This window comes from Periplaneta americana, chromosome 16, assembly GCF_040183065.1.
Source record: "Periplaneta americana isolate PAMFEO1 chromosome 16, P.americana_PAMFEO1_priV1, whole genome shotgun sequence".
Taxonomy (NCBI): domain Eukaryota; kingdom Metazoa; phylum Arthropoda; class Insecta; order Blattodea; family Blattidae; genus Periplaneta; species Periplaneta americana.
In genome coordinates, this window is record NC_091132.1 from 188,557,085 (window position 1) to 188,584,951 (window position 27,867).

The 27,867-nt window shown below is 35.8% G+C and overlaps 2 protein-coding genes across 2 annotated transcripts in view; one reads left to right on the forward strand and one right to left on the reverse strand.

Moving 5' to 3' along the window:
- Positions 1-21,293, reverse strand: part of LOC138692256 (uncharacterized) — a 32,594-nt gene extending 11,301 nt beyond the window's left edge. Inside the window, exons 1-5 of the mRNA XM_069815414.1 lie at positions 21,142-21,293; positions 15,206-15,348; positions 12,179-12,300; positions 4,958-5,099; positions 189-310 (exon numbers count right to left, since the gene is read on the reverse strand). Coding sequence (XP_069671515.1) covers positions 189-310; positions 4,958-5,099; positions 12,179-12,300; positions 15,206-15,348; positions 21,142-21,143 — 531 coding nt within the window. The 5' untranslated portion in view covers positions 21,144-21,293. The remainder of the gene's footprint in view (positions 1-188; positions 311-4,957; positions 5,100-12,178; positions 12,301-15,205; positions 15,349-21,141) is intronic.
- A 2,363-nt stretch (positions 21,294-23,656) lies between these two features.
- LOC138692258 (serine proteinase stubble-like) overlaps positions 23,657-27,867 on the forward strand; it is a 230,119-nt gene continuing 225,908 nt past the window's right edge. Inside the window, exon 1 of the mRNA XM_069815418.1 lies at positions 23,657-23,787. The gene's annotated coding sequence lies outside the window, so the exon portion shown is untranslated. The remainder of the gene's footprint in view (positions 23,788-27,867) is intronic.

Below are 27,867 nucleotides of genomic sequence, written 5' to 3' on the forward strand. Positions count from 1 at the left end.
ACTCAAAATCACCAAAATTGGATTTAGTGAATTTTTCTTATATGCCGATGATATGTTTAAACAACCTATAAAATTATTCTTCAATCAACTGGTAAAATTGGTTATCGGACACTGGCTTTGTCCCATAGTTACCGGATACAAAGGATTCTACTCTACTCTACGATGAAGATTACAGTAACACTTCTTACCCCATAGAGTGCAGCACCAAGCCGTGACCCAATGTCTAGCACTACTTTGCCATCCAGAGGTGGCAGCATGGCCTTGAAAACAAAAGCCAGACGTTCTCTTGACATGGAGTGCGAGATGTAAGCTGCAACAAAAACATCAATATTGTGTAATATAAATTGGGTAGAGTAACTCAGCCATTATAGTTAGTGATGATCATTAAAATGCCCTTAAACTAATGGAAAAATTACATAAAATTACAAGAAAATTACATTTAAATATTATTCACCATACTCGCACCACAACTTCTTAAAAATTAGTCACCTTGTTTCAATGACTGCCCTGCAAATCTCTGAGAGAGGAGGCAACTTTCTGGAATTTAGCTAAGATAAAGGAAAAGAACATGCAATAAAATTAAGGTTTTAAGGGAAAACTATACATTTTAATGAGGGTTTAGTCCACACCTGGGGAGTAACAGCGCGTCTGGCCATAAAACCAGATGGCCCAGGCTCGATTCCCGGTTTGGGTATGTTACCTGGTTGAGGTTTTTTCTGGTGTTTTCCAACCAATATGAGCAAATGCTGGGTAACTTTCGGTGCTGGACCCAGGACTCATTTCACCGGCATTATCACTTTCATCTCATTCATTCGCTAAATAACCTAAGCCATTGATAAAGCGTCGTAAAATAACCTACTGAAATAGAAAATAATGAGGTTTACAATGTGTTTCAATCAGGAGTGGTCCGTCTCCTCCTCCTTTCGCGCTTCATTTTTGTTACCAGATCTTCCAAATGAGGGAGTGTGAATGACAAAACAAATTGTGGGCGCAGTGTGCATTCTTGCAATCTTCGTGTTAAAAATACTGTCTACTACAGTAGACATCCCTTCCAAACCATGTTGGAGACACAACGTCCTGTCCAGGACATGGTGGAAGTTTCCCCCCTTCCAAACATAAATTCTAAAGACACCCTTAAACCTACAAAAGAACAGTAGCGGACAAAGCCCTCACTTAAACTAAGCTGCTGTCAAGCATTTTATATTACTTCCATTGAGTGAAGTGAAGCCTTCAGTGGAATGAGGGATGGACTTTAGAGTCTGTTCCAAACTATAAAACTCAAACTTCACTGTTATTCAGTAGATAATTACTACTGACTTATTTGGTTAGAAAATGATTTAAAAAGACCAAAAAATGCCGAAAAAATTTAAAAATGACCTATTAGTTCAAAAACGTCAAAAAATGCAATATAAGAAATTACTTTTTACGTTGATATTAACATAGAAAGGATTTCTATATTAATAGGCATCGTCCTAATGTGAAAAATAAGAAGATGACTTTTCATCAACATCCGCCCCCTAGTGATGAACATTCAAGGAAAAAATCTTTCCCTAATTAAAGAATTCTTTTAAGCTTATTGATATTGACAAGTTTTATAATTGTACTAATATGATGATGATGATGATGATAATAATAATAATAATAATAATAATAATAATAATAATAATAATGTTTCTTTTTTTTCTGTCAGACTTAAGACTGTGAGACCTTCTCTTCCACTCAATTATCAATTTTACTAAAAATTGTCCACTTATAACTTGTTGATTTTGCTAAATCCTAAAATTGAACTAACATAATTATCACTCGGTAGCACGACTGCCCATAGACGGGAACACTACTCAAGTGGGGTGGAGGTCCGGGCACCAGGGAGGCCAGGCCCGATTTGTAGAAATTTTTTAGAGAGAGAGAGGAAGACAAAATGTTCACATAACTTTTCTTAGATAAAACAAAAATTCTGTTAATTCACATGTACAGAGCATTCGAGCCAAGATGTCCCCCACTACCATGAAAACTGATATGATGCGAGTCCCAGCCTCATGCTTCTCGTTGGTACAGCATATTTCCAAGGCTCTCAGTCAGTATTCAGTGAGTCTCTGTTGAGTGCGTTAGTGTTTTGTAGTGTTAGAACAACGCATTTTTATACGCAAAACTTTCATGAAATATATGTGGAGAATGTGTTGCCATAAATTCAGACTCGTTTCCCCGGTAGTCCTGTGTCAACTAAGAAAACAATAAAGAGACTAGTAAAGAAACTTAACGGAACAGATTCGATTCAAAATAAGAAGCGTTGAGTGAATAAATGGTCTTAACTGAGGAAACAGGTGAAATAGGTTTTCGATTAGAACGAAGCCCTCAGAAAACTTTGCGCAGATTAGCCCAGTAAGTAGAGATGTCAAAAACCTCAGTTCAACATATCTTGATAACAATGTAGTATCGGCTATACATTTATATGACAAAATATTGTCGGACCATCGGATCTGTGCCCCTTCAGCGCTATCGTCATTCTTAGAAAATTTAACACCTGTACTCACTCCATTCCACCCGCTTTCCTCCCACCACGTTAAACAGCAGGTCACGAATCTTGTTGCATAGGGATGTTGCCAAACTTCCGTCAAATGATATCATAAATAACTGGTCCTCCATGCCACAATATCATTTCTTTCAATCAAAATACATCTTGTATTTCTACATTTTTTAAACCTAAACCCCATGTCTCCAATCACTTTCCGTAGTGTTTCTCTCCAACCTTGAAAATTATTACTTCTCTCGCAACCTTCGGCAATTCTTCAATGTTGGAAATTCTTTCTGCGCAGTATAAAATTCTTGTATCTTTCTTCTTAAAATACATCGGTTCATATCATCTACAAGAATTAAAGGTTCCCTTGGTCTGTTCTTCTCTGGTGATTTTACCTTTTCAACTCCTGCACAGACTCCCTCTCTCCTGATTTTCTCTATTAGGCACTCTGACCTGCCTATATAAATTACATTAAAATGTTGTACTATATCAGTATTAGTTAAGTAAGTAATTTTAATACGTAATCAATTGAAATAAAATAAGCCTCACCTGTGATCGCAGCTGCTCTTTTCGCTGCCTTATTTATAGGAAACAGATATTGACCTGTTTGTTTCTCTTCATCACAAAATGCTATTACGTACTTGATTAATAATATTTCTTTCGCCACTCCGTGCTACAGTATTCATACTGAGTTGACAACACTGGACTGCAAGTCCAAACTGTCCCGCAAGAAGGCCAAAATTGTGAATAATGGGGGAGAGAAAGGGAGAGAGAGATAGGAATGCAGGGAGAGAAATGAATTACCGAGGCTGAGAAGGAATTAGGGTTCAGTTTGCACATCTTAAGGGGGCATAGATCCGATGGTCTGACTATATGTTTGTTTTGGTGTATAAAATACTCTGCAATACTTTATAGTACATAATTATGATTCACCCTGTATAAGTGCATATTTTGGCATTTTAAGTGTATATTTTAAGGCTTTTTTAGTGCATACCATTCTCAACACTAGTCATGATTGGCGAGCCAACTGCACAGGATAGGAATTTCCCATACATTCGCCTGTGTATTCTGTGATGCAAATGAAAAAATGAACATGGAACACAAGGTAGTAGTAGTAGCAGTAGCGGCAGCAGTGGCAGTAGTAGTAATAGTATCTATTTCCCAGGCACTTGGAAGTTCTCCATTCGCCTTCTAGCTTCCCAATATAATTTAAGAGTTTGAATCCAAAAGATTTGATGCCAAAGCTGGACATTTTCGTAAATGTTCTTGATTCATCAAAGAGACTTCTAGATTACACAGGATGAATTTTGGTGAACCAAAAATTCCAATTTTAAACAGGTATGCTGCTAAACAGTCATGGTCAGTTATCCTCCGAAATTTTGCTACTGAATCATGTCGAGGAGAATCAGGTATATGTTCTTTTTTCAGTAAGCAATACTGACCAAGATTTATTATTTCTGTTTTCTTGAAATTTCTTTAGAATTTTGATTTGAAATTGTGTTTGTATGAACAAATTGGCACTGTGATAAGATCTCTTTTCCAAGGGTACTTGTAATATTTTAGTTCCTTTCTTTGCCAAACAATCTGCAATCTCATTGCCCATAATACCACAATGGGCAGGGATTCATTGGAGATACAGGTTTTTATTTTGTTTTGCCAGTATGTGTATTGTTGATTGAATTTCTGCGATTTTGGAATTTGTAGAATATTGATTGAAGCTATGGCTTGGATTGCAGAAATTGAGTCGCTAAATATAACAGCATTTTTCAACATATTAATTTGATAAATAAGTTGTGTTAATGCCCTGTTGAGTGCTGCAATTTCTCCATCAAAGTGAGTAGAAGGACTTCCTGTAGAAAAATAAAAAACTGAATAATTTGAAATATATTCCAGCCCCAGCTGGTTCATCATTTTGATATTTGGAGCTGTCTGTATAAATGTATAACCAAACTGTGTCGGGATAGAATGTATTAATGTATTTATAGTTCCAAGAGCAATCTGTTTTAATTCAAATGTAGATGATTCTCTCTCTTCAAATCCTTAATTAAAAATGTATTATACTTTATATTGTCATATTGTAATGGTAATTTAGGTAATAGGAACTTCCCTGGTTTTAAATTAAAATTAAATATATATCTTAGTTTCTGGATTGCCTGTAGAAACTCATTTTTCGTTTTCAATTTTCTGCATCTGAATTGGTGGCTTGTCCAGTATGTATCATGTGGTAACCGTATCATTCTTTCATATTGCAACAGTGATCTTTTATGTATCTCCTCTTTTATGGGATAGTTCTTTGTCATTTGGAACACTTCAAAAGACACACAGCATTGCCACAAGAAGATGACACGGTACAAAAGTACTGGAGTCCAAGATGACCAATGACTTCATTGTCAAGTGCCTAGGCACTGGTCCAACAACAATGTAACACACAACAGCACTTACTTAGTGGACGGGTGTTACGAGAGCCACACTGTAGACAGTAACTGCGTGCCAGTTGGCCTTCCTCACACAATGTGTCGACTAAGTCATCGTTGTACAGGAACGCATCCACATGCAACATGTGCTGCGGCGTGCAGTCTGCATTCTGCAACATAGAACAATTGTATCAAGGGAGTGCAACTCTTATGACGGAAATTTATCCTCATAGAAGTTCCTTGGTTTCCCATCTTGTGGGCAATGTGAGTTATACTAGGGGCAGAAGAAATCGGCAGGTCTGGCGAACCCCTACTTGCCTACCCCGAATCCTACACCCCTCAGAACCTGCTTGGTGTATAGTCCTGTCCCTAATAACTTTCTCCTCCATTTGATACTTTTTCACTACATGAAAACTTAGAAAATAAATAAAATAATAACGTGATTTGTACTAATTACAAATAGGGCCTACGTTCTTTACTCAGTATTATCATCATAATATTTCGCAAGTTAAGCCATTTCACAAATGTAATAAAGAGTAATGTAAACCTAATATAAATCAAAATATGAAGGGTGCGTCAGAAAGAACGGATGGATTTCAAACTATCGATACGCAACGAGGAGAGAGATATAGTGAGGGGGACCACGACTGTTGGGTCAGCCAGAGAATGCAGTTTCAGTTGAGAACATGGTGTTGGTCTGGTGTACAACGTGCTTTCATCGCAGAAACATTTTTGAAAAATGAAGAGTCTGTGATCGCCACTCAGGACTCATTTCGACATCGGATGTCACGCTAGGATTCCAACTCGGAATACAATTTTGCGGTGGGAGGCTTCATTTCGTATCACAGGTTCAACATTAAAGAAGAAATCACCTGGACGAAATTCTATTGCACTGAGATTGTCCGAGGCTACGGTAAGATCTCGCGCCCTGCGACTTCTTTCTTTGGGACCATTTGAAGGCATAAGTTTGTAAACATCGATCACATACACTGGACGAACTGAAGACAGCGATTCGTGAAGAAATCGTGGCAATTGCACCAGCTATGACTGTGAAAGTGATGGCGAACATCAGAAGACGCTTCTATGCCTGTATTGAAAGCCAAGGACATCATATGGATAATGTTGTTTTACATAAATAAACTGCATGTATTGGTGAATATGTTGATAACAATAAATTTTTGATTTGATGAATCTTTACAATTTTCTTGCCATGTGAAATCCATCCGTTCTTTCTGACGCACCCTGTATTTAGCATTACACAAGTACTTTGTATTTATGTATTTTCAGAATGTTGTGTTGAAATATGTGTTGTGTTACACAAATATTTTGTATTTATGTATTTTCAGAATGTTGTGTTGAAAAAGTAAATACTAATAATGTTTATGCAGTATACTTACCAACTTTATAATAATAATAATAATAATAATAATAATAATAATAATAATAATAATAATAATAATAATAAAGGTGCGCCTGATAAGGCATTTGAGATCTTGTTTATATCAGTTCTTGGCGTATTCATTTAGAGTCTTATTGTTATTCTTGCATTTTGTTAGATGGTATCTTTCACATTTTAAATTGCACAATTCACACACACAACTTTCACACGGTTCGTGGTAACTTTCTGTCTTGCACAACTCATGGTGAAAACCATGTATCGTGAAGCGGGTTATTGCATGTCTTTGAGTCTGATTTTCTTTTGTCCAGTTCCTATCTACCATAGCTCCTGTGGCGTAGAAATCAGGGTCTATCGTACGGGGTTTATTTTCTCTTCTCTCTAGGAGGTCTTTGTAGGGTTGTGTCGATTGCAGTAGTATTTGGAGTCTGATGTCTCTACGTAGAAAGTTTCTCTGGCCATCTCGTACACTAGTCTTGAAGGTGCATTTCTTCCTATTCCTAGTGTGCATTTGAGAAAGCGTGCTTTGACTTTCTCTATTCTCTCTAGGTCGGTAAGGGTTAGTTTTTCCCATATGAGGGTGATTCCGTATGTCACTATTGGTGTGATGACTGTCTTCAGTAGCACCATTGCTGTTTCCAGCGATAGTCTGGTCAGGTCGCTTATCTGGTGAATTGCTCTCATGGCTGCTGCTGTTCTTTCCTGGATGTGATAGCTGAATGAGTTCTTACCAACTTTATGAATCACGATAAAATTAAAAATTAAAGTACAAAATATTAAGGCTCATTCACAATGAAAATTAAACATAACATAAGCGTTAACTTAAGAATATAAACCTTAAATTAAAATCAAGATCATTCACGATGGGAACGTAAACATAACAGCAAACATACTTGGTAACCATTGCAACATAACAATGACGCCATTTCCTCATATTCTGTCGTATACTTCATCGCTCCACGATTGTGTTCTGTTTGCAAATCACGTAAGCATAAGCATGAAAGTTTGGAGTTTGCAAACTTTCATGTTAACGTCTTACGGTAATGTTTATGTCAATGCTTATGTGAATCATTGTGAATGATTCCATTTAGTAGCCTGGGCGCAAACTTCTGTGTTTATGTTATGGTTATGTTTAATTTTCATTGTGAATGGGCCTTTAATGTATGTTTACTGATTGTGGAATATGTATATTATTGTAATATGAACGAGTTTCGTAATGAAAGCACACTTACGAATGGCTTAGCTTAATAAAATAAATAACATAATAAGTATAACACAAAAAATCATTTTATAAATTGGGCACTCAGCACTATTCTGATTCTGTGCGGTGAGTTTCATTCAGTCTTGTTTATGCGTCTGTATTATTGAAGTCCATCAACAATTCAATACAAGAAGTGTTGAAAAAAAGTCGATAAAATAGTCGCCAGTGACAGTTACATCTACTCAAGTTAATGTATTATTGACAAGTTATTAAATAATATTTCATTTTATGATCCTAATAATATTTTATTCCCAAACGTAATGTATTTTATTAAATAAGTATATAATCAATTTCAATCTTAAGACATATCAACTTGCAAATGTTTATTTGCTATGTAATAACAATATGAACGTTTTCGCCGTTTAGGGCATCTTCAGATATAACAAAAAACATATAATCTGGACCTATAACAGTAAATTATGCAAATGACAAAGAATAGAAAACAATATATGTAATACATAAGATTCATGAGCTATATGTAAATATGACATAATGCAGGATGAATATAGAGATAATCTTTGGATTTTAAAATTAGACTAGACGAATATTTTATACATATAGCTCATGTTACAATTAAATATACAATGGTTAAAATTTGTCAATGATGTTAAAATTTAAAATTTATAATGATGATAATAAAATATTTTAGAGTAATCATAGCTGAGAATTGTCGTGAGTTACAAGATAGTTTGCGTAGCTGATGTTCGTGTATTTTGTAATTGTTTCATCTGAAAATTGGAGAAATAATAATAAATGCAAAAATATAAACGAGTTATTATATAGAGACGCAGATAATTATTATTATAAGATTACTTACAAAAAAACATTTATTAATGAACTAATGTTGTTTATGTTAAAGAATAGCTGTTAGGTGTAATTAGATTTGTTGAGATATTTGAATAAATGCTCATTGATTATGAGTGTGGTGGAATGTACGAGTATTCGTAATAGATAAATCATAAGTTAGGTATGAATTTTAATCATACACTGAAATTTAAGTAGAGAAAATCAATATTGTAATTCGTAGAATTAGTAATAATTAGATGAGCTATAATACCAATATATATGTAAGTGATTTAAGGCAACGGTAATAATTAATATAAGATTACTTACTTAGAGAGATCGTTGGCTTTTGAAATGGATGTCGTTTGACGATTGGTGACTACTCTAATTTGACATCCTACCGTTGCCTTAAATCACTTACATATATATTGGTATTATAGCTCATCTAATTATTACTAATTCTACGAATTACAATATTGATTTTCTCTACTTAAATTTCAGTGTATGATTAAAATTCATACCTAACTTATGATTTATCTATTACGAAATACTCGTACATTCCACCACACTCATAATCAATGAGCATTTATTCAAATATCTCAACAAATCTAATTACACCTAACAGCTATTCTTTAACATAAACAACATTAGTTCATTAATAAATGTTTTTTAGTAAGTAATCTTATAATAATAATTATCTGCGTCTCTATATAATAACTCGTTTATATTTTTGCATTTATTATTATTTCTCCAATTTTCAGATGAAACAATTACAAAATACACGAACATCAGCTACGCAAACTATCTTGTAACTCACGACAATTCTCAGCTATGATTACTCTAAAATATTTTATTATCATCATTATAAATTTTAAATTTTAACATCATTGACAAATTTTAACCATTGTATATTTAATTGTAACATGAGCTATATGTATAAAATATTCGTCTAGTCTAATTTTAAAATCCAAAGATTATCTCTATATTCATCCTGCATTATGTCATATTTACATATAGCTCATGAATCTTATGTATTACATATATTGTTTTCTATTCTTTGTCATTTGCATAATTTACTGTTATAGGTCCAGATTATATGTTTTTTGTTATATCTGAAGATGCCCTAAACGGCGAAAACGTTCATATTGTTATTACATAGCAAATAAACATTTGCAAGTTGATATGTCTTAAGATTGAAATTTATTATATACTTATTTAATAATTTACCAGGCATATTGATATATAAAATGAATTGTAATGTATTTTACCTAATTATAACTAACACTGGAGCTCCTAAAAAAATTTAGCAGTCAAGAATATGTAGTAGACTACAATATAATACTCCATTTGACAGAGATATAATTAGCATACCCATTAAGAAATTTACATTATTCCGTGAACAATTTCTAAAAAAATTAACTTAATAATGGTCTTCAACAATCTAAATAATGAAACAATTTTCCATTGTTATTGTCTTAAATAAACAACTTCATATAACATAAAATAAAATGTTACAATATCTAAAAAAAATATTATTATTTAAATGTAAAATTAGGCTCCATAGGATCATTGCTTTACTGCTATTCGTCTCCCTTTTGCATAAATTCTCTGGACGATCGTAAAGAAGCGCCACTGACCTTTAACAGTGACTGTCTGCGTTGATGATAGGACATTTTTAATGTCCTCGCAGTTCTTTCAAGAAACAGTGAAGTTGATAAACAACACCTTTAGTAAGGCTTCTGATATCAGGGCCTGACTGAGACGTGACAGCGATTACAGTACTCGAATGATTAGTACCTGTTTAAAAATAGTATTCATTATGAGATATATTTATTTACGAACAAACTGTAGCACAGTAGTCTCACACACGAGCACTTGTCAATAACTAACATTCGAACGGAGTGACAGAAAGGTCTCTTTGTTCAGGTCATAAACCACTAGAGAAAGTGTGGAGTGAGTTGTTTCCGTACCGAACCAAAAACCCGCCTATTGATTCTGCCTGTACTGTAGCTGTGTTCTGATGGGAAGAAACTGGTTATAGGTGTTGCCAATCTGACAATTTTAAACAGATATATTGATATCAATGAACATTTATGGTTTCAGTCAAAGACTCATCATACAATATTCAAGGAATTAATCCTTTTATATTACATATCAAGTGATGTACTGATATGAAATCTATGGAAAAAATATATACAACATTTTAAATAGTGCTCCCAGTGGTTGTGAGGTATGTTGTATTTTTCTTCCAGATATATATACAGTAAAACCCCGATAAGACGCTGTTTAAGGGACCGGGTGTAAACCGTGAATTAACCAGGACTAATTTTGACTTATATACAGTATCTATTAGCATTTTTCTTTGTTGAAATACATGATTCATGAAAGGTAATAAAGTAACTTATTACTCCATTATGTAATTGCTGTACTGTACATCAAAGACATTTACAATATGTACTGTACTTAATTATTTCGAAAAAAAAAAAAAACATTTATAGTTGTTTGCCATATGCGTGTTCTCCAAGTCCTCATGTTTACCACATTTCAGTTTCTGCGATTACATCCTCCCGACATCACAGCTGTAGTGATTGAGTCGTGATTTTTTATTATCGTTCTTAATGTCGATGATGGAATTCCTAATGCATCAGGAAGTTGTTTCTGAGTAAGAGTACTGTTCAGTAAGTATAAATAACTGATGTACTGTACTCTTATACTCCCATTTTTTCTCCAATAAATAATAATAATAATCCTTACTTACAAATGGTTTTTAAGGAACCCACAGGTTCATTGCCGCCCTCACATAAGCCCGCCATCGGTCCCTATTCTGTGCAAGATTAATCCAATCTCTATCATCATATTATCCCACCTTCCTCAAATCCATTTTAATATTATCCTTCCATCTACGTCTCGACCTCCCCAAGGGTCTTTTTCAATCCAGCCTCCCAACTAACACTCTATATGCATTTCTCGATTCGCCCATATGTGCTACATGCCCTGCCCATCTCAAACGTCTGCGTTTTATGTTCCTAATTATGTCAGGTGAAGAATATAATGCGTGCAGTTCCACGTTGTGTAACTTTCTCCAGTCTCCAGTCTCAGCCCCAAATATTTTCCTAAAAACCTCATTGTCAAACACCCTTAATCTCTGCCCCTCTCTCAAAGTGAGAGTCCAAGTTTCATAACCATACAGAACAACCAGTAAAATAACTATTTTATAAATTATAGCTTCCAGATTTTTTGACTGCAGACTAGATGACAAAAGCTTCTCAACAGAATAATAACAGGTATTCCCCATATTTATTCTGCGTTTAATTTCCTCCCACGTATAATTTATATTTGTTACTGTTGCTCCAAGATATTTGAATTTTTCTACCTCTTCGAAGGATAAATCTCGAATTTTTAAATTTCCATTTCGTACAATATTCTGGTCACGAGATATAATCATATACTTTGTCTTTTCGGGATTTACTTTCAAACCTATCACTTTACTTCCTTCAAGTAAAATTTCCGTGTTTTCCCTAATCGTTTGTGGATTTTTTCCTAACATATTGACATCATCCACATAGACAAGAAGCTGAAGCTGATGTACAGCAACCCATTCAATTCCAAACCCTCTCTCTGTTATCCTGAATAATAATAATAATAATAATAATAATAATAATAATAATAATAATAATAATAATAATAATAATAATAATAGCAGAACTTATTTTAGTTACTAAAAATTCATATCAAATTGAAGTATAAGTCAATATTGTGTAATGTAAATTATATTTTTATGCCCACCCATCTAAACAGACAACTCTCACCTTGCCAGTGTCTGGTATCCTGATTGTCTCTGATGGCAGCACAGCATCCAGAGGCAGTGCAATGCGTAGGTCAGCAACAATGGCGTCCAACAGTTCCTCACAGTCTTCAGCGTCATCACACCCTACAACATCCACAATACAAAATGAGAGACAAATCAATGCAGCCTAGTGAAACTAATGCAAAAGCTTCTGTACACAGATTTTCTTTTGTTATTTAATGGCACTGTTTCAACTACTCGGTTATTTAGTGTTGATGGGATTGATGATAGCGAAATGGTATTTGACGAAAAGAGACCGAGGATTCGCCATAGATTGCCTGACATTCACCTTACTGTTGGGGTATAAAAAAAGTTACACTGTACGAGGGTCATTTCATAAGTCATGGCAACTATGTTATACAGTGGCGGCTCCTGCATATTTCTTAAGAGGAGGAAAGAAGTTAACAGTGCAAAATGACGCCTTCTTGAGAGAAACATGCTACAAATTAGCCTACATGCATACATGTAAGACCAGGTAGTGTTAGGGTTGGCCTTCTCTTTTGTATAGCAATAATCTGTTTTTGTAAACTGAGTTTCCTAAATTGTCCAAAATATAATGTGTTTTCACTTCCATTCATTGTTGAATAATTGCACAAATTAACAATTACAAGGAAATTCACAACCTCACAGCATTTTTCGCGCACAATACAGCATCACACGTGTTGGAAGAGACCAGCTACTAACACGTAACCGGAACCATTTTACTGAAATGGGAATGGGAAATAATCTGTTAGGAAAATGAGAACACTGCACCCACCCACGTGGTCTGTGTTGTCATTTTAAAAGTTCAGTATCACATGCTTTTGAAGAATGTCAGTTCTTGTAAAGTCATACTACCATTATTGTTCAAAGCTGCCGGTGGCGAATTAATTTTTTTATGTTAAAAATAATGTAGTTTGCAGTACTTTCAATTTCAAGTATATTTGTACAAAACTGACAACTTGGCTGTTGTCCTGTCTCGTAGACAATGAATGGAAGTGAATTTCAGGGGCCAAAAAGCTCTGCAATATTAACGTATCCAACATATATAAATCCAACTTCAACTTTCAGATATCCTCGAAAGTTTTAAACCATGAATAGTAGCTTATATAAAGTGCAATGAATAATATATTTTGATTCCTAATTTAAAAAAAGTTTATATGGTGTCTTTCATAACTTTGCGTTAAACTGTTTTTATTGTGCCTCCTCCTAGATGTGTTATAGTCTGGTTGAATGCAGCATCGTTAGACGGCAGAGGTAGCGAGCTTGCTGGACGACCAGTTGGTTTCTATTTCCTGCCCATGCGCTGATTCAGAGGAGGATCTCCTCCCTATCCGTTCATTTACTTGCTTTAAAACTCTGCTTCTTTCTCTTGCCGGTAGTGCGCTGTTGTCTATGTAAGTTAACTGCAGTAAAGGAGGAATGGATTGACTTTCCTCCACACAAACAATCTCGCATCTTTCTCACAGTTTTCTAGCAGCACATGAGCGCGCGTTGTTTAAAACTCGATCAACCGAGGTTTTCTTATAGCTGTGAACTTAAAAATTATCGAATCTTCCTCGAATTTCAAGGCACGTATTTCATTTGGTATTTACTTTCAAAAGAAGAAAAATGTGAGGAGGACTTCCTCCCTTCCCTCCCCCGAGGAACCGCCACTGATGTTATATCTTCCAAATAACCGAAAATGTGGTTAGTTCAGTATGTACGATTGAAAATCTGTTGTACACTGTACGAGATGTCACCGCCAGATTGCGTCTGTGTGCATTGGTGGCAAGTTGACAGCACACGCAAAAGTTAGTATGCTAGAGGCTGTGCTCCAAGATGGATGTAAGTAAAGTTGTTGTTGTTTTCTAATGCCAGATGTTTGACAATAAAGTCTATTTGACCTCTTCCACTCCAATATTTTTCAAAGATATTATCATGGCCAGCCACTGAAGCACAGATTTTGAGGTGTTCCGAATCCATTTCTTGGTTTGAGTTGCACAATGGACAGTTAGGGGACTGATATATTCCAATTCTATGCAGGTGTTTGGCCAAACAGTCATGGCCTGTTGCCAATCTAAATGCAGCTACAAACGATTTTCGTGGTAAATCGGGAATTAACTGTGGATTTTGATGCAGAGAGTTCCATTTTTTCCCTTGGGATTGTGTTATCAAATTTTGTTTGTTGAAGTCTAAGTATGTAGATTTAATAAATCTTTTCACAGAGTAATATGTAGATTTAGTAACAGGTCTGTAAGTAGCAGTGCTGCCCTTCTTTGCTAAAGCATCCGCATTCTCGTTTCCCAGGATTCCACAATGGGATGGTATCCATTGGAATACAATTCTTTTATTGAGTGATATTGAGAGAGCATTTTAGTTATTTCTACTGTTTGAGATGAAGGTGTGTGTCTAGAGACTATTGATAGAATAGCTGCTTTGGAGTCTGACAATGTAACTGCATTTTTAAATTTATTGCTGTGGCATAGAAGATTCCTGAGACTTTCACTTATTGCAATGATTTCACCATCAAAACTTGTTGTTCCATAATCAAAAGATCTATAATGTGAGAAGAAACAGCACGTAACACCTGCACCGGCACCTTGTTCTCATTTAATGTAAGATAAGTGGTAGTAGTTGTATTTACTGAACTGGTTTGTTATTGACATATGCTAGGTTAGGTTAAACTATATTATCTTAGGCATGTTAAGTTGACCGTTATTATAAATTAGAATGTTGTCCATATCTAAAGTTTTTCCTTTTTCGTTTTTTCGAATGTTTTGTGTCTTGAACTTACTTGCGAAAATTGGGAGTTTTTTAGATTTTTTTTTTTTTTTCCAAATTCAAATTTTAACGTTTTCCACTCATTTCTCTTAGTGTTTTCAATGTTGGGGCTAAAATCGGGGACTTTTGGAACGTATTTTTCTCGAAAGGACAGAAGCAGTTGTTCTGGATAATTACCTCAATTGATATTACTCTTGTAACAAATTGAGAACATTTCACCGCATTAAGCCTGGCATTGCATCATCACCTGTCACAGCATCCTGCCAGCTGCTCTTGATCCAGGCTAGCAGTTCTTGCTGGTCAGGACCGTTCAGCTGCCTCATGATCCCCAGGAAGCCCTCCTGCGCCTGCGCCACGGTCAGCCTGTCCCCCGACATCACAGGTTGGGTCCTGATATCAGAGAAAGTTGCGATGACAAGAACACCTCAAGTCCAGTAATGACAAGACTGAAGCCAATACCCCCAAAAGTAGGCATCTTCGCTTTCAGAAGTTTAATAGTCATGTTTTTTTCCGAAAAGTTACAGTACCCAGAAGAAATTCTTTCATAAGATGTTCAGAAACTGAAAACAAGCGAAGAAAAACAGACTATCAGCTTGTATTATAAGTGGAATAAAAATATTTCCCTCAAAAAGATAGCAAGGGATTTCTATAATTGTGTGGAACATACAGGGTGGTGCATGAAATGTCATACCATTTCTTTTACACATAATACACATTTATTTGTATTAAAGTAGTACAAAAACAGCACAGAATTAATCACTACAGGTTGGAAAATGTTTCCTGACGAGTGACATGTTCAATATGATCGACATTTTTCCTCACAACTTCTTGCAAATGAACCCTTATGTTCCTCACAACTCTTTGACATGCACGACACAACTTCAACTGGACTCTGAGCTGCATTACATTTTATGGCTTCCTGTAGGACACTTTCTCTTTAAGTAATCACACAGATCAATGTCTGGACTATGAGGTGGGCGCATTTTGCCACCCTCAGGAAACCGATGCGACATTACACGGACATCAAACATCTCATGTAGAAAATCTGTTGCCAAGAGATGGGGGAAGAACTGTTTTCCAACATGGCTTTGTACCGAACTTGGTTGATAATTTCATCAAAGAAAAATGGATTGATGATTCCATGGTTTGAAATTGCGACCCATATATCAACTTTCGTCCTGTAAATCCAAATTTCTTTCTCGTGCAGTATGCGAGAAAGTTCCCCTGCCCAGAACTGAACATTTTGTTTATTTACAACATTGTTCACATGCCGCACACTGTCAAAGAGTGGTGACGAACATAAGGGTTCATTTGCAAGAGATTGTGAGGAAATGGGAGTCACATTGAACATGTTATTCCATAGGAAACATTTTTCAGTCTATAATGATGAATTCTTTACCATTATTGTACTACTTTATTACAAATAAATATGTGTTATGTGTACACGAAATGGTATGACATTTCGTGTGCCACCCTGTACAAGACAGAGGTAGGCATTTTACAAGACTTTGCATTCTATGGCAAACGGAATGAACTAGCAAGCAACAGATCTCGTAATGTGCAGTGCACTCAGTGATAGGTCGTACAGAGTAAGTAACAGAAACAGTTACACATTAAAAATCGTTAAATAGAAACGACTTTCTTGTTTTAAATTGAAACTAAGTTGGTAAATTATCTTAGTTAACTAGTTTCGGCTTCATTGTCAGCCATCTTCAAAACTACTGCAGGCCTTGTGTGTTTCCAGTTTCTTCTGAAGTTGCTTCAGTGGTGGGCTTGTTTGTGTTCGGTAGTATGGAGTCAAATAGGGTGTGTGATCTGAAATTTAATTGTGTATTGAGAATATGTTGTGGATGTGTTTTTGTGTATGCAGAATTTCCATGTCTGTTTCTATGTTACTACAATTGTGGTTAGCGTTTGTGATGTGTTCTGTGTATGTGGCGGTGTTATGAGATTTGGTTGTGACTGATGTGTTCTTCATATCGTGTTTGAAATGATCTCTCAGTTTGTCCAGTGTAAAAGTCGTTACAACTATTGCATGTTAATTTGTGTAGCTACCCCTGTTGTTCTATTACATACATGGGCACAATTTTCGGTTACGTGAGGCACTCGATTTGAAATAGTTTGTTTACTAGGAGAGGAGACTGCAGAGTAGGATGGGACCTGTGACCTGCGTCACCTTATCGTAATCGCTAAGGCGGTCAGTGGCGAAATTATTAGGAAAGCGCTTGGTTAACGTGAGAGACTCGAAAACTTTTATTCAATTTGGCAAATTAATTCGGCAGCTTTAATCATAAACCTCTTTACTATTTCTCCATCATTGAATTGATTTAAATCACAGGCGAGAAATTGCGTAACTAGCCAATAATATTCCATCACGTTGTCTACGTTTATTTTCTTGAATATTCTGGGGTTTATCAAGATTACTTCTCGACCTAAAATAATTTCAGAAAATCATATTTCGTTTTCTACGCACATTTAATGTTTTTTTTTTTATAAATTTCTTTTGGAAATAATACGTACAAACAACATTTAATTCCTCGTACCTATTAATGCAGCGTGTTTAAGGTATAATGTCGTATTTAGTATACTATCATAATTTTTCTTCGGAATAGTACGAAAAATAACATTTAATTTGTTTTACCTTCTAATTCAGCATGTTCTTTATGACATAAGGAGTAATATCGTTGTATATTAAATTTATTAATGCCTAACAGGATTTTCGAGCATAACATACATCGTATGCTCTCCCCTTCTAAACAGCAAAAAAAAACTCTTCCATTTCTCATGAAATAATCGTTTTCTAACATGTACACACTGCTTTGATAATGCCATTATGCCACCACTGATATTGCTTATGAAACTGATATAGAACCTGCCCACACCTAGGAGCTGCGTGAGGGAGGAACGGGGACTGTGAAGGTGATGTCACTCAGAGCGATAAGCTCTGTGAAGGTCAGTGAGGCATTATTTCTCAAGTGAGGCACGATGCCCATCCATGTTCTATTAGGTTGTATTTGTTTGTTTGTCTTGTTTGTGTGTTGAGATGTTTTTGTAGAGTGTTTTGTGTTCTCTATGCAATATTGTAATTTAATTTCCTGAATGAGGATGCGATCTTGTGTGTTTTTTTTTTTTTTTTTTTTTCGCATATTAGTGTGATATATATATTTTTTGTTTTTTTTTTATGATGTTTCCCATTATCTTAGGGTTTTAGGGTTGTATCCAATCTCTTGTGCTATGTATTTTATGGTGTGTATTTCTTCATTTTAATCTTGTTGGTTCATATCTGTATGCCATAGTTTGAAATGCGACGTGTTTGTGTAGTGATGGATTTTTTTTATTATTAGATTATTTTACGACGCTGTATCATCATCTCAGGTTATTTAGCATCTGAATGAGATGAAGGTGATAATGCCGGTGAAATGAGTCCAGGGTCCAGCACCGAAAGTTACCCAGCATTTGCTCATATTGGGTTGAGGGAAAATCCCGGAAAAAACCTCAACCAGGTAACTTGCCCCGACCGGGATTCGAACCCGGGCCACCTGGTTTCGCGGCCAGATGCGCTGACCGTTACTCCACAGGTGTTGGATGATCATGCAACCTAAAGTTAATGAAAAATGGAAATGTTATTTTTATGGCATTAATAAGCACAATTTATTTAAAATGAAAATGATTGTTAAAGAATGCTCTGAGTATCATACTAGTGCCTCCATATATCATTAAGGAAAAAAAATTAACAGAAAAACTCCTCACTCCTAGAAATACATCCAATACCCACGAGATGGCAAGGGTCCATTAGATTTTAAAGCAACATAATGATCACTAATGATATATAACACTGAAAAACAATAATTATGTATAAACAACATTAAGAAAAATGGAATGCAAAAACAGATGTCAAAAACGTCAAATTATTTGAATGAAAATGAAGAAATATATCACAAATATGTTGTGTACAAATAGCATTAATGTGAAACATGGCCAAAAAAGGGTGAATTATTTTAAATCTTACATAAATAGGACCTATGTCATTGTATAAAATAACACCAGAGAAAAATAATGTATCGGTAACAAGTCAATGTCACAAAATAATTAAATCTCCCACAATTAGTCTACAGCCTACACAAAACAATAAAATTATGATATTGTTAATACCTATTGATAATTATGTTACCCATGATAACAACACTCATAAAATATAAAAATTATATTTTCAAAGTTAATATCAGTTTGAGGAGGTAGGACCCAGTGATGTGCATGGTTTGTGAGACACCTGTCAAAGGACGATTTAGGATTTTCAAAGGGCCTTTATTTAATATTGAAGAACTGCCATCTTTTCTATCTTTTCTGTTAAGACATGGCGTATTATCTGACAAAAGGTCAAGGATCAGTGACAGGTTAGATTTGGTTTGTTCAGGCTTTTGGTATGCCTTGCAAATTGCATTTTTTTTTGGCAGACAGAAAAAGAGTTTTCCTAAAGTCGTGAAAAGTTAGGTTCGGCTTGTTCAGGCTTCTGGTATGCCTTATACAGTATATAAGCGTTTTGATAGAAAAGTAAACAGAAAGCGAGTTTTCGTAAGATCTAGAATCAGTGGCAGGTTAGGCTTGGTTTGTTCATGCTTTTGGTATGTCTTGCATATATTTTTGGTGCGAAAATTGGGAGAAAAAAAGTGCAATTGTGCTACGTTTGTGGAAAGTAAGGTTACAGATATTTAATATATGTTTCGTAGAAATTAAGTTACCTATTCTTAGCAACTTTTGAAATTTGGAATTTGTAATGTTAAATTTGATTTTAGAAATGTAAACAGTTTTCACCATTTTTCAATAACGTTAAATTTAATTTTAGAAATGAAGACTACAGGAAGAAAAGGGGGACTGTCAAGATTTTCTGGAGAGCTAATTTAAAGTTCAAAACTAATTTATTCAAGAAGTGTGTTACAAATGACAAATACCTCCATGCATTTTGAAAGGTGGTTAATCTAGTAATCAATATGTTCAATATGTTTTATTGTCGTCTAACCATAAACTTCCAATTTTTACCATTAAGTTATCTCATTTTTCACAAAAAAAGTGACATTCCCCCTTTTCTTTCTGTGGTCTTCAAACGTAAACCGTTTTTTGCCATTTTTAAGTAATGATAGATTTGCGAATTTTTTTCTGAAAACCCCTAATTTTTACCCTCTTTTCAAAAGAACTTTGCAAAAAAAAAGTAACGAGATGACCTAACCTAAATTTCGACTTACAGTTAGGCATCAATCCACCGAACTATTAACATAAGAGAGATTGATGTGTTTGTCAGATTGATTCTAAGTCGAAATTTAGGCTACGTTTGAGTAAAACTAGCGCTGAGGTAGTTCTGGTAATTTCGAAGTGAAAATCGTTGAATTTATAAGGGATTTCTTTTTGTGAAAATGCAGTTGATCGTATATGCAAGGCATAACAAAAACCTAAACCTAAACTAATCAAACCTAACCTGTCATAGATTCGTATGTGCAAGGTGTATAAGCGGAGTACAAAGGGAACTACCTCAGCACTAGTTTAGGCAAAAAAAAATCGAAAATCCATGGTGGATCTCCACAATTACCAGAAAAAGTTACGGCAATTTCAGCTGGTGAACATTTAAACATTTCAGTATGAACAAATTAGGGTGCATAGACTCTATATCAAACATCAAGGTATTTGTATATATCTCCAGCAGATCTAAAAATACAACGCTATCTGAAGGCCAGCTTCATTCTGTACAGCCCTAGTAAGTGTCGCGTGCTGATCGTGATAGCAAAGGAGTCTCATAGTCAGTAGTCAGGACGAAATACGTATAACGTACACTTAAAGGCGAAAATTCAGGAAAGTGAGCAGATTTTGTTGAGTGAAATTGTGAAGTAACAGATCAGGTTAGGTAGGCCTACGTTAATGTTAGACTGCATTACATTGCAATAAGCATACATTGCGAAATGCAAATATTATTACAGAATTTCATGCGACTGTTAAAGATCCAAATCATCTACATTATGTCATACTGCACATTCCTTAGTACAAGAACAGATTCTCTCTCACTGTAGTTGTAGCTACACTAAAAGTGTCACGATTACAGACTTTTACGCGCGTAACTGTAAATTGTGTATCTACAAATAAAACTCACTCTAAACAAGTTTGAAATTACACTAAAGAAGTCAATGAACTACGTACATTTAAGCACAAGCGCAAACCACGTGTCTTGTATTGCATACATGTGTTAGTTTTCAAACGCGTGTATACATATCAAATTACGAATTGCGAGTTAAACTTCTCCCGACTTCCCCCTCATATGAAATTTCCCTCAAATACCAAATACACCATCTGTGAATGGAAAATTGAAACGCAGCTCACGTTTGTATATTGCAGTGCTACCAATCTAGTGGTTCAGAACAAACTTAATGAATGACCGACGGATACAATTGGTTCCTGCGGATAATTATGAATTTATTTTTGAAGTAAGTTCGTGGTTCTCCCTTATTTTCATTTTACTGTAAACAAGATTATCAATATGTACGAACTATCAGATATATTCTAAAAATTAATTTCCGAGTTTCATATTGTGTGTACAGTTTGGAAGTTGGCAACGTTTAAAAAATAATTAGATTTATGAAGGTAATTATCTGTCGTAACCTCTTAATAAATATCATAAATTGCAAGTACACAGAAGATGGATTCAGGAAGAGATAGTGGACGCGAAAAAAACTGACAAGACCTAAATCGCGAAGCTAAATCATGATAGCTATAAAAAAAAACTACATATCAACCAAGAAAATACCTACGACAACAAACACAGCAGTGCAAATGTACTGAACGTAATTTGCTGTATAATCACAACTCGCAAATTAGCACGTGCTTTCTGTATAGTCTGGTTTAATGACACGATACGGTGATTTTCAAAACTGACACTATAACATTTCGCAGAGTGAGGATGATTGTGGAGTATTGGTGGAATTATGATAATGGTGAGGCGAAACGGGAGAACCCCGAGAAAAACCACTTGCGCCTTCTATCGCATTGGCTACAATGTTAGCGATCGTAACTTTAATCACAACTGCACGGAAAGGCTACACTGCAGAGTGGACTGTCCAAGCCTGTCTATAAGATTCTTTAGCCATGATCTTGGCTTTCCTGGATCTGTCCTGCAATCAATATTTTCTTGCATTATAAGATATATAACAACACTAATAACTCATATTGATCATGATGATGCACAATGTGGCCAAATTACTCTTAACTTCCAAATTTAAGTCGTTGGTGGTTGTTTGATTTCACTTCTTGATGAGAATCATCTTAGCATAATCGTAAGATAAAGAGTTTTAACTTCTAATGAATGTCGTAACTAGTGCAAGAATACCAATCAATACAGAAGCAGAAACTAATTCAGAGCCATTGTCTACGAAGTACCTATTTAATGAAATTAAATGCACGGGAAAAAAATCGAACTATGTGTACTCTTCTGTCAGCAGAAATTGATTTCAACAAATGCCCGTTTCTAGAAATTCCCGTACTGTCTGAAAGGGACCTAATACATTTTATACGGTGATCTCATTTCCTGGCTTGGTTGCCTTATTGGTGTCACATATGAGCTTCAAACCTGTCTTCGGACAGTTGACTGAATAACAACAATTCAATTTTCATTTGTTTTTTCAAATATCGATATGTTACGGATTGCTAAGAAGCAAGATGAGCATAAGCTACATCGGTTCAATTTTCCATACGCGTACGCTTGCAATCTGGAAAGAATATTGAATGAATCAAGACTAAAACGCACGTTCAATTAAGATGCATGAAGATTTTATGTCTACATGATGCGACGTTTTGAAAGTCATCTTCACTAAGTATAATACAATTATGGCATATCAATCTTGCATTCCTTGCTTGAATGCATAAAGTTGAACAGTGTAGATGCACCTGTAGAGTATTACAGAAAGAGTGCCCACTTAAACGTTTCACATAAAAAAAAAAACTATCTAGAACTGATCGCCATGCCATCCTACGAACGTAATTCATGCTGTCTCTGTCCACAGCATAAAGAATATCTTCTTATACATGATCTGCCTGTCCGTTCGTCCTTTCATTATGTGCATGCTGTAATCGTCATGCTCACCACTGCTGCTGGCTCGCTATGAAAATACTGTAATGAAATCAAATGAGACGTGACATTTTGTGACACGACTAAAGCATTTAACAATTACACAGATGTGTGTAAATTCGCAGAAAGTGAAATTTCATCCTCCAATCCAATACACACTTCTTCTTCTTCTTCTTCTTATTTGGTATTACAGCCCAAGTGGGCCTTAGCTTCCTCTATGGCTCTATCCAATACACACTGGCTCTGGAATATAACGCGTATTGGAATCTCAGGAACCTGACGTTTATTTCGAACTTCTGATCGTCAATTGTTAAGTTGTGCTCATGGTTAAAAATGTTAAAAAATTGTTTCCCTTTCTTCACTGCACGGAAAGCTCTTATCCAGTAAAAGAATGCACCCTTGATGGCGGCTTTTCCGCCATTTCCTTGAATTTTTAACGATTCCATTCCAATATGTTAGGTTATGACTACTCGTCGACTCCAGCCCCGGCTACGGATAGCGACGAAATTTGGTAGAGAACCGTAGCGGCTTCAGAGAAAGGAGAGTGGCGGCGGGTGGGGCGTGACCCACATCTGGCGAGAAGTGGGTCGCCGCAGAGAGGCTATCAGTTGGAAGTGAGTGACAGTGCAGCTAGGATGCAGGTACGTGGGCCAGACACAAGGTCAAACATTGCACGACGTCGATTCAACTACTCAGTTTAGTGTGACAGTGCAGGGGAGCTGCAGGTACGTGGGCTACGCACAAGGTCAGGAGTTGCATGACGTTGATCCAACTACTCGTGATAGTTGTAACAGTGCAGGTGGGCCACGCACAAGGTCAGGAGTTGCATGACGTTGATCCAACTACTCGTGATAGTTGTAACAATTCAGGTGGGCCACGCACAATGTCAGGAGTTGCAAAGCTTTGATCCAACTACTCGTGATAGTTGTAACAATTCAGGTGGGCCACGCACAAGGTCAGGAGTTGCATGACGTTGATCCAACTACTCGGGATAGTTTTGACAGTGAGAAGAGATGCTAGTATGTTAAGGAGGCACAAGATTAGGCACTGCATGACGTCGATCCAACTGCTGCGTTTAGTTGTAACTGTGAGGAGGGTGCAGATAGTTAAGACAGGCACAAGATCAGAGATTAGGCCTACACGACATCAATCCAACTGCCCGGTTTAATATTATAAGAGTGAATGGAGGTGCAGGTACTTAGGCACGTCGATTCATCTGCTGGCTTTAGTTGTAGCAGTGTAAAGAGGCTGCAGACACGTAAGGCAGCCAGAAGATAAGTTACATGACATCGATTCAACTGTTCAGTTTAGTTTTAACAGTTGAACAGAGGTTTAGGTACCGGTCCATAGTTCAGATACAAGATCAGGCATTACAAGACGTCGTATCAATTGCTCATTCTGATCACGGAAATACTCCAGGGGTTCAAGTGGTGAGTAAATTTTTAACGTATCGATTACTGAAATCTCTAATTTGGAAGTGACAGTTTCATCTACAGTGTCACGAATTAAGCAACTTCGAATTCTCATTTCCATTACGAGGTGCAATTTTGTGGTGCTAGCGGTGAGTTATCTAATTGTGTTGTTATCGATTTTGATCTAGCTCTGTAGTCTAACAGTTGAAAACGATAGATCAGTCGACATCTATCAATTGGCAAATTATATCGCATTGGACATTAAGTGGTTTTAACAGTCAATTCCATTGTGTGACATCAAGAGCTTGGTGTGTCAGCTGATAGTGAGTGACAAGTTCGGTTACAAGGTCAATTATTAGACGATGTCGTATCAACTGGTCAGTTCAATCACATGGATCATTTTTAAGTGGTTAAAGCATTGGATTCTATGTAGGGTTGCCACATTTGTAATTTCCCATTCTCAGACACTACTGTCTAGATAGCATTATTGTCGATAGCATTATAGTCGATTGTCCGAAGACAGGTTTGAACCTTATAAGTGACACCAATAAGACATCACTCATGAGGCAACTAAGCCAGGAGATAATGGGGTAGGGTGGTCAGTTTCTTTCCTTTTCATTGCATACATCGCTGACTAGTAACATATTACACTAATCAGACTTCAGATATATACAAACAATATTGTTGTTCTTCCTCTGACACATATCATCAAGAGAGATGTACTGCCTGATAATAGATGTACACTGGGCTACAAAGGAAATGTTGATACAAAATTATATCGTTTTCCGAGGACTTTAGCAAACATGGCGAGGTGGAAAGCTACTTTCCTGAGATTAGTTTTTTAAAAATATATAAGTACGACTTTTATAACATGTTAACGTTATTATTTAATATTAATTTATTTTAAATTATTCATATACTTTTATTTTACAACATTAATAAGAACTAAAATAATGAAACTGCAGTTTGTATGCTATTCCACAGCCTTCCTTTTTATCCATGGTTGCTGTCATTGTTACAATCGATATGCTTTCTGTGTATCTATATATTATATTGTTTCCTGTAACACGATAATATTTAAAATCGATAGCGACTTCGACTCGACATTTCTTTTGCAGCCCAAGAAATTAGGAATTTGGAAAATACTTATCTTTCTATAATATTAGAGTCCGAAATATTTACAGCAAGCTAAAACATACATTTTACACAATTGGAATCTTCCTCATACCACAGATTAAATCAAATTTAGGGTATCTCCCCTTTTATTATTAAACGTTAACAAAATATCTGTTCTTTATCTTGCGTAATGAAAAACACACAAACAAAATTTATACCTATTAGTTTTTTTTATACTTGTTTTTATATAAACTGTAGTACTTACATTCTTGTCCATTTTAAAATTGTGAAATAATAATAATAATAATAATAATAATAATAATAATAATAATAATAATAATAATAATAATAATACATAATTATTTATTTTTTTGCGCCCTGGAGAACAGAGTCATAAAACTGTGAACAGCTCATGGGCCTAGTTGACTTTACACTGAATTTCTACTTTCACAACATCGTTGCAATGAAACAGGTACTCGTAAATAGGTAGTAGGTGTCGCTGTTAAGTTTTAATGATAGTAATATAATAAGTGTAAATACTTCGATATTTTCGAACTTCCAGGCGACTGGAGATGCGTTAGGCCCGTAACATACTTGCAGAGTTTTCGCCAGCGAGAAATGTGTTGCGAGAAAATAAAAAAATTGATAACATGGATTCAAATGGACGTCCACACACTGGAAGAGATTCTAGCTCGAGGCAAAAACCTCGCGCGAGTTTTTCGCTGGAATCGGTAGCTCAGCGAATTTTCTTGACACATTTATCAAAGATGTTTTATACTCTTTATGACGATTGAATGTAGAAAAATATATCACAGGTGGCGATGAATTGTATTATTTTCATTTGAAAATGAGGAAACATGGCTGATAATTGCAGTCAGAAACTTATCGAACTTGTACGATGTCACCCGTAGGCCTATTTATATGATACACGGGATGAAAACTATAAAAACATGAAACTGAAAGAAGAAATCTGCAGACAAATATCAGATTAGCTGAAAATAAATAGGGCTATATTTTATTTTGATGAGATTTAATAGTATTGATTAAGCATTTGAAATAATGTATCTATATGTCTTAACAGTTTACGTAATTTTAATCAGAATATAGCAAACAATTCTCTATCATATCATGAATGGCAAAGAAAAACTGTGGTCCATTCAACCTGAAATAACGCCTAAACGTATCATCATTCAAATCGAAACCAGTGTCCAAAACTCGCCCTTATTTTTGTAAGATGCAATGTGATTTTCAGATATTTCTGGCTTTAATTTTAGGCCTACTTTTTCTTTTCATTAACAAAATATGTTCATGTAACTCCATTTCCTCATCATCTGAATACTCAGATTCAACATAGCGTTCGTACGTAATTTGTAAGGTACTACAACAATATACTTACAGGTTATATAGGCTACAGTATTTAAGTACGACAATATACGTAAATACATAACCTATAATATTTCCACCAACGAGTCATTACTATAAACAGAAAAATGCTTTCTGCATGAAGGCAGTGCATAGATGATCATAGCGAGATGTGATCTGTGATAGCGAGAACTCGCCAAGTGTGTGGAGGAAGGCTCTTCGCCTCTTTCTCGCAACACATTTCTCGCTAGCTAGTGTGTCACGGGCCTTATTCCGGATCCCGAACTGTCCAGGTGAAATCGGACGTGTACTAACCCTAAATTTCTATCATCTTTGATGTGTATCGACTGAGTAGTGCTAATGAGGAAAGGGTCCGGTTATAAAGTGACGTATCTACCGGTCAGTTCCGTCACGTGAGGCGTTTAAATCGTTCCGGTATTGAATCATTCCGTAGCATAGCGAGCGACAGGTCCGATGATTGGACGACGTGAAGCGGTCCAGTTGATGACAAGGTCAGTCCGCGCACAGGGTGCGCCAGGGGTGCGGTGACCCGAAGCCGCTTTCTCTGCTGTCACAATGCCCGCTTTCACTTTCATGATAAGCGCCTGTCACCGCGCGTCTTCACTTTCTTCTGTCGTAACAATGGACTTCGGGGAAATTTTATTCGCGACAAAATTGCACAACGCGACAAGATGGCGACGTCGACTGCTGAGCTGTAACCATAGCAACCGCTGCGTCATGCCGCGGATAACGGTCCACAAAGTAATATTGTGACAATGACCTCGCCAGCAGATCCCGGGTAAAACCGCGAAAAATAAAATTCATTCATTCTTGTTGTTTCTGTTACCTGCAGCTTTCATTTCAGCCTTTCTTTGTTGCTTTCATTCAGTCATTTTTGCGTAGGGCCTATTCCTT